A 7,820-nucleotide genomic window follows, 5' to 3' on the forward strand; every position below is an offset into this window, starting at 1 on the left:
CCGTCACCGCTGACAAACGCCCATTCACCTTCTCCTATACCATCACCACGGCCATCAATCTCTCCTGCCCCCTCTGTCACCCCACCAAAGATATCACCGTCCGCTCCGTCAGGACGGTCGGATATTTCACCTGCCCCTTTTCCGTCCCCGCCAAAACCGGAGAAGCCGCCAAAGTCTGTTGGATTTGAAGTTGGATTTGATATCCATCCACCACCATTGCCCGAGACTAAAGAGGACCCGTCCCCTGTTTCGTCTCCGTCGAAGAGTCCGACCTCCAGCCCTCCGTCACCTGCCACTCTTCGGCCGGAGGCTCCGATGACGTCTCAGGGTGCTCAGACCGATGCTCTTTCTTCAACCCTTGGAGTTTTATGGCTTTTGGTTATCTGGTGTCTTTATTAGCAAAAGCCCACGCCGTAGGAGTCTTTTTCTTTCTTTTTTTTTTTGCCGTTTATTTTTGGTATTCGAACGTTGTCATTAGAGGGATTGTAGTTTCCCATTGTAAACATTTGAGATGTTTTATTTCTTCAAGTGCGATGCTTGTTTTTTTATGCTAAAAAAAATTTACGGGATTGTCATTTATTATTATGTTGAATGTGGATTTATTGGTTTCAGCTATTGTTGAATTTGCCTATTGTTTAAAAATTATAGCAGGGGCATATGAGTAAATATTATGGGGAACTTAAAAACGAAAGCGCAGGCGTTTCTCCGCATCTTAAATGAAAGTATGGGGGTGCCTTTGCACTTAAAACTAAAACTATAAAATAAAATAAAACAAAAAAAAAAGCCCCTCGCGCCTCCATCAAACACAAGGGTCTTCACCTTTAACTCAAAAACATAAGCTCAAAAGGGGGAAGACATAATAAAGTATTTTTGGAAAATCTCATAACAGTATTAGCATGCGATGGAAAGTAAATATATGACCAGTTTGCTGTGCCTTGTATCCAGTGCAATAACTGATTTTCAAAATGATCTGTTGTGATTAAACTCGAATAATGTATGCTAAGTCTCGCCATGTTCGCTGCTCAAGCTCTCTGTCGTGCATTTTTGTATTGTCCGTTTCACTTGAAGTTGATAAAGGATTCGGATCCTCTCCACTATCTAAAAAGTAGTGGAGGGATCACTACATAATCACAACCATTAATTATCTAGTTTGTGGTTATGATTTTTTCTTTGGGTGCAAATTAGGAATGAGTACAATACACGGGGCTACGATGAGTGTTAGATTTAAATTGTATCATGACCGCCTACTAAGTAATCAACGATTGAGATTAAAAGTAATGGTCTCTTCACTATTTTTTTGTAGTGGAGAGGATCCAAATCCGCTGATAAAAAGAGCAGTGTCGAGCAGACGAGATGACTGATACTGTATGACAAGTTCTTGGATTTTCACTTCAGAACTTTTTCTATAGTGATGTACACAATTAGCTGCTTCAAGTCTCTAAACTGTTAATATTTGTAATGTTTGGTTGCTTAATATATATCAGTCCTGTATCAGAAAAACTAATACATGTAATTTATTGTCACATTCGTGCATGCTGCATATATCAGCCTTGCAACAATCACTTAGCTCGTTATTATTTTTTATTATATTACTTTTCTTGTAGTAGTATTTGCTCTAAGATAGTTTTGTTTAAGAAACTCTTTTGAATTGTTTTATTCTTTTAAATTGTTATAAACAATATGGGTGACTGTTCATTTTTCTTAAACTTCTACATCGAAAATAAAACAGGCGGCATCATCAACAAAAATTGAACTTCTAAGAGCGACATAATCACTACAAAAGCGGTAACTTAGTTAACATCTTCAGCATGCAAAGGCCACCTCTTAATTTATCATCCACACAAGCAAATTAAAAAGGCGGACAGTTGCTTAATTATAACAATGCATAAGCTCTACAAAATCAACTAATTAAAAGAGTAAACAGTTCACTCAGAACACAGATAAATACGGATACACCCTTATTGGACCAAGTTGTCAATCTGGAGCCAGGAGTTGGCTACACTGTGGTTGAATGAAATCACGAAAAAGAATCATATGATACTGAGGTTTAAAGTAAAAATGATTGATCAAATAATTTCGCCTTCCCATATTACTGTAAAATGAAGCTCAAGAAGACTCAACCAAGCCCAAGCTCGGTTCCTTTATTATGTAAGATGTATGTGATGTAAACTCAGCTCTTGATGCTCATGGCTTTAAGCAGCTTTCTTGCAGTGATTCTCAAGCCATTCCATAGTCACGCTCTTCGGCCTTTCAAGCGGTAAACCGAGAGCACGATCCCATATCAGCTGCATAAGAAAAGCAATAAGTTAGCATAAACTTCACAGAGATTTTTGTTGAGTTGCATGAAATAGTAAAGAGAAGAAAGAACCTGTGAGCAAATCCCAATGCTCCTTGAAACGCCGAAAAGTACCGTGTAATACCTGTACAAAGATTTCGTGTATAGGGTAACACTCAGAATGAGATGGGTATAATAACACATCTGTAACCCCCAAAGGAAGGAAGAAATCCCTTGGAAAAAATGAATTGAAAGATGAAGCTACAACTCGTGAGCTGTGACGGCTTTGTTGGAGAAGGTTACCTAGCTTCAGAGAGACCAAAATAATTCAGCAGAACACCACTGTGGGCATCAACATTAGGCCATGGATTCTTGACCTGCAAGGAAACCGAACTGCAAATTTACTCTCGAAAATATTTACGTTTCAGTTATAAGCATAAGTGAAAAGGGTGAGTTTCGTAATAAAATGGCAATCACACATACAAGGATGAAACTGGAGGCATCTGACCCCACCGGATTAAACCAAAGACTATACTAGTCTATATTATACAAATCAGATTTCGAGGAGTACCCTAAGACAAAAGCAGTCAGGTCTAAGAGAACACCTAAAGAATATGATTTATCAGATTTCTCGATGTCAGAACAGTTCAATAGAATTCTCTATAACCACCAAAATTAACAGAAGCCACAAGGCAACAAGAACACACTTTTAAGCTGAAAATTGAATGCGTGCACAATTCAAAATACTTGAATAATATGCTAAAAGCCATAGTAGAAGTCACCCAATAATATGTATAGATTTCAATAGATTCAATGTTGAGATCAATCTAATATGAAAGCGAAGAAATTAAAAGCATCTGAAAGTTACCTTCCCAAGCTCTGTAAGGATTGGAGGAACAACTTCATACAACTTCGAAACCTGAAAATGCAAGGATCATAAATCACAGATTGAAGGTGGCATGAAATTATATAAGACAAAGTTAAAAAATAACCAGCTGGAAGAGAGAATCATCTGGCAAATGTTTCAATGCAAATTCCCTCTGGCATGTGTATCTTGGATCTGTTTTACGTAGGACCCCATGACCAAAGCCAGGAACAACCTGTATAGAGAGAGTGCATAGTATATAAGAATTAGCATCGCATATAAGAGTTTCTGCACGGAAAGTTGCAAACACAAAAGGATGTTACTAATCCTATAAACTATAAGGAAGATAAATAGAAGCTCAAGGATATTATTTGATATCTCAAAGCGTCTTGGTTCCTTTACAATGAAAATGAACTGACAAGTGACAGGATAACATGCCAAAGCTCATAAGAATTATTATTGTGTTCATACAGCATGATAAATGCGCGGTCCTAGTAAATAGCTTTCCATATAAGAAAAGTACAACTCTTTACTACTCGGCACTAGAACATACAAGTGACATTTTTGCATCTTTATCAAGCAATAACTGAAATCATTGACATGCATATAATATGTAGATTCAGTTACATTTATCCTTTCAATTTTTATCTTCTATTAATGAACTGACTGATTAAATTATGTTGTGGCTAATGAAGCGGGGATCACCTTGCCACTTTTTAATGTTTTCCACACGTAGTCCTTCAACTGTTCAGTTGAAATGTTTTCTCCACGCTCCTTTACAACAGATTTTATCCACAGTAACACTTCCTGCAATACCAAAAAGAGAGTACAAGTTAACAAGTGAAACCACCTAGTGCAAGTACTGAAGTACTAGAATGTTAGATCATAGTGATTGAATTATTCTCTGTCTCACAAATAACCACTTGAATAAAGTAGAGCTTCAAGCATAAGAAATTTTAAGATATCCATTTTGATGAACAATGAAAATCAACCAGACTATTTTTGTGAATATGCTGACAAAGTAAGCTTTGCTTGTCCTCAACTAGAGGCTAATATATAAGGTATATAGTATGTAGGGGTGTGTCTGTCTGTAGATATACATACGTATATTAAGAATAGCTATTAGAGTGAACCTGTGAGATGAGAAGTTGAGAATATTTTACAGGATTGGTGCATCTGTGTGTGTGCTTGGAGTGGGTTGAACATCTCATGCATTTACATAAGTAGACCACCTTAAAGTCATTTCATCCCTTGGCTGACTCATTTCCGTATAATTGACTGCACTAGGCTATTCTAAGTGTATGTATAGCAAACTTTCACATGCATAAATATAATACTGACTGCTATTTCAAACAATCATATTCTCTGGGTTTAATGAAGAAAGTATTGATATAGCAAACCACAAATCTTCGAGACAGGCTTCATGTTGCTAATGTCGTTGGCGCTGATTAACAGTGGAAAAGAATCGATAGTATGAAATTCGACTTTGAATTCAACTTAATTCTAAGTATTCGAATTCGGAGTTGACTTTGAGTCGAATACGTAAAAGGTATTCATATTCGGTTTGGTTAACTAACGGTTTATTCGCGATATGGTCCCAAATATCCATTAGCGCAGATGGTAAGCTCTGAACATTTCAACCATTTAGTCATGGGTTCGAAGCCCATAGCTTACGTTTCATACTCTCTTATTTATTCTTGATGGTTTTTCTATATATATACCCTCTAAGTTGCATCGATTTTTAAACTTGCCCTTCAAACTGTATCTTTACTAATTTTACATGTCAACTAAATTGATGTTGCGTTATATTTGTCGGCATAATATACATCACAAACACAATTTTATATAGTTTGTTATGATTTAAATGTATAAGATTAAAATGTAAAACATAAACGAATATTTAATAATCAACTGAATCAAATACACATCAGTTGCTATCATGTATGAACAAAGTACTACAATCTACTTGTTTACTATTAAATGAGCTATCCAATCGAACATAACCAAATATCTGGACATATAATTAGCATATTGTTTGTTAACTATCTGGTTTGTTTTCACCTCGAGTCTGGTGATGCATCAAAATCCTTTGCCTAATTGAAAATGATATCAGCCCAATGTTTGCCTCAATCAAGAAAACCCCAATGGACAAAGACATAAATATTCTGATACACATTAGAACTATGTATGCAGCACAAACACTAGATATCAAAGCAAATAACATGAAAATTTTAAGAGTTATTTTCAGATATTCTTATATCCATCTTTGCTCCCCACATATATGACTAACTGATAAAATAAGGAGTATGAATTGCGCTAAAACAAAAGAAAATAACAGTGGAGGAAATCAAACGGGCATCGCAATTTTGTTTAAACCGAAAATTGTGAGGCATGATGGCTTGTAACTAAAATTACAGAGAAAGTTTAAGGACATACAGGAGCTTATATAGGTGAATAATAGCCAGAATGAACCAGCAGGAGAAAAAAAGATTACCTGATTAGCCAAGCCATGGAGTGGGCCAGCTAAACCATTCAGAGCAGCTGCAAATGAAAGGTATGGATCCGAAAGGGCACTAGCAACCTGGATAATACAATCATTTGTGAGTAAATGAAATACCATCTGTAACTGACCAAATAAACTGATTAAGCATGTGTTGTGGTTACAATAAGCAACCACCTGATAGACTACACATTCTTCTAGGCACTAGGCTTAAATGCTGCCTATTGAGCCACGACATTTTAAATAGGAGAATTTTTTTAAAAGGCCTTTTTTGAAAAGTAATTAGCAAGATCGACCGGTTTGCTAAATAATAAGCAAAACCTTTTTTTTTGCTATGTCATCATGGCTGGCCAAAAAAGGTCGATTTTACAAGAAATCATCTTTGAAATACACAGGACTACCAGTCCCGTGTAATTAGTGGTGGTCGCTAATTACACAAGATTGCCAGTCCCGTGTAATTTGTTTAAAGACTGTTCACGCTCTCGAACCTTCTCATCATCTTCAACCTCAGCATTCACCATCAACACCAATACCACCAAATGCTTGAAATCAGGAACAATCTCAACTTTCCTCTTCTCAAGCCTCCAAGATCTCTCCATCATCCAACAGACTCAATCTAAGTTGAATGGAAACGGCCACGGGTACTGGTACGGCCCGTACGGGTGCAGGTGCGGGACACGGCAAAACTGTAAAATGTAGGGTACGTGGACACGACTACATATATATATTGAATTAATATTGTACATAAGATAATTTTTTTCCCCTTCATGTGTCATTAGAATTAAAATTCCGATCACATTTTTTAGTTTCTTTTATCATATTGATTATCGTAAATTGTAAACTACTCGTTTTTTTACTAGACATCTAAACGACCCATTAACTATATAGTTTTAAACTTGGGTATGGACTGAAACGAATCCAACCCGTATCTCATTAGTTTTAAAAGACGGATGTGAAGTGTAAGCTCTACGTCTAGGAAATCTTTGACAAGTTTTTTAAATTAACACATATATCGTATAATTGAGTACATGTTGCAATAAATGCATGCATATATTCAAGAAGTGTCCATGAAGTTTGGGTACGGGAAAGTGTCGGGTACGTGTCCGGTACGGGTACGGCTTCATTATAGAAGTACCCGGGTAACATAGGTCACTCAATCAACCTTATTAGATTTGAAACCCTAAACACCCCCATCGACTATGGCAAAATCCCCTAGACTTCACACAGGAACCCATCACCATTTGCCTCGCCGGTCCTCTAACCTTCTCTTCCTTCACCTTCATCTGCCGATCATCGCGATCAACCTCCAAGTCCTGCAAGCACCAGTTCCTCGCCTCCCACCCCGCTTTACTCATCTCCCTCCCTTCATACTATACACCCGCCAATGTAGTCTTACGGACTCCGATTCAAACTCCAATTTGCAGGGGATCTGAACTCAGTTTACGTATTTGGTTGAGGGATGAGGAAGCTGGCACCCTAGGGCATGTAAATAGTCAAGAAGTCAAGTCAGGAGATTAGATCGTTATCAAAGAGGAGGGAGACGATGGAGGTGTCGAGATTAGGGCTGGAGTTTGAGGGGAGGAAGAAGAGGGATAGGAGGGAGGGCAAAGGATGGAACTGGGGAGGAATTGGAGAGGGAGGAGAAGGTGGAGCAGAGGAAGGGGAGGGAGGTGGTTGAAGCGGCTAGGGATCCTTGATTTGAAGTTCTGGGGGAATCGTGGTCGACGAGGATGAGGTCAGAGATGGAATTGCGGTCCATGATGAATTCAGAGGTGGAATTGTGGTGGAGAATGAGGTTGGAAGTGGCAGCGGCGAGGTTTGGTTTAAGAAGAGAACGGGATAGAAAGGAAGGGAAATTTAATTAGCGCTAATCAAACGGGACTGATAGTCCCATGTTTTTTAAACAATAATTTCTGCAAAATCGACGTCTTTTTGGCCACTCTTGATGATGTGGCCAAAAAGAGGTCGATTTTGCTAATTATTTAGCAAAAAGATTATTTTCACTAATTATTTTTTTTAAAGAGTCCTTTTCAATAAATTCTTCTTTTAAATATTAAACATGTATTACAATAATGAAATACAAAATTATGAGAAACATTTACAAAAATTTTGGTAAATAAATTTTTAATTATATAACACTGGCGTAGCATGTATCCTGCTGGCTGGGGAGGTGCCAAGAC

General features: G+C 37.6%; 2 protein-coding genes across 2 annotated transcripts in view; one reads left to right on the forward strand and one right to left on the reverse strand.

The window, feature by feature from the left end:
* The window catches only part of LOC109821927 (vegetative cell wall protein gp1-like), a 1,771-nt gene extending 1,372 nt beyond the window's left edge, over nt 1-399 (forward strand). The window contains exon 3 of the mRNA XM_020388084.1: nt 91-399. Coding sequence (XP_020243673.1) covers nt 91-399 — 309 coding nt within the window. The remainder of the gene's footprint in view (nt 1-90) is intronic.
* LOC109820210 (citrate synthase 4, mitochondrial-like) overlaps nt 1,850-7,820 on the reverse strand; it is a 23,599-nt gene continuing 17,628 nt past the window's right edge. The window contains exons 13-19 of the mRNA XM_020386316.1: nt 5,635-5,721; nt 3,846-3,947; nt 3,268-3,375; nt 3,144-3,194; nt 2,579-2,652; nt 2,369-2,420; nt 1,850-2,285 (exon numbers count right to left, since the gene is read on the reverse strand). Coding sequence (XP_020241905.1) covers nt 2,193-2,285; nt 2,369-2,420; nt 2,579-2,652; nt 3,144-3,194; nt 3,268-3,375; nt 3,846-3,947; nt 5,635-5,721 — 567 coding nt within the window. The 3' untranslated portion in view covers nt 1,850-2,192. The remainder of the gene's footprint in view (nt 2,286-2,368; nt 2,421-2,578; nt 2,653-3,143; nt 3,195-3,267; nt 3,376-3,845; nt 3,948-5,634; nt 5,722-7,820) is intronic.

Source organism: Asparagus officinalis, chromosome 8, assembly GCF_001876935.1.
Source record: "Asparagus officinalis chromosome 8, Aspof.V1, whole genome shotgun sequence".
In the NCBI taxonomy this organism is placed as follows: domain Eukaryota; kingdom Viridiplantae; phylum Streptophyta; class Magnoliopsida; order Asparagales; family Asparagaceae; genus Asparagus; species Asparagus officinalis.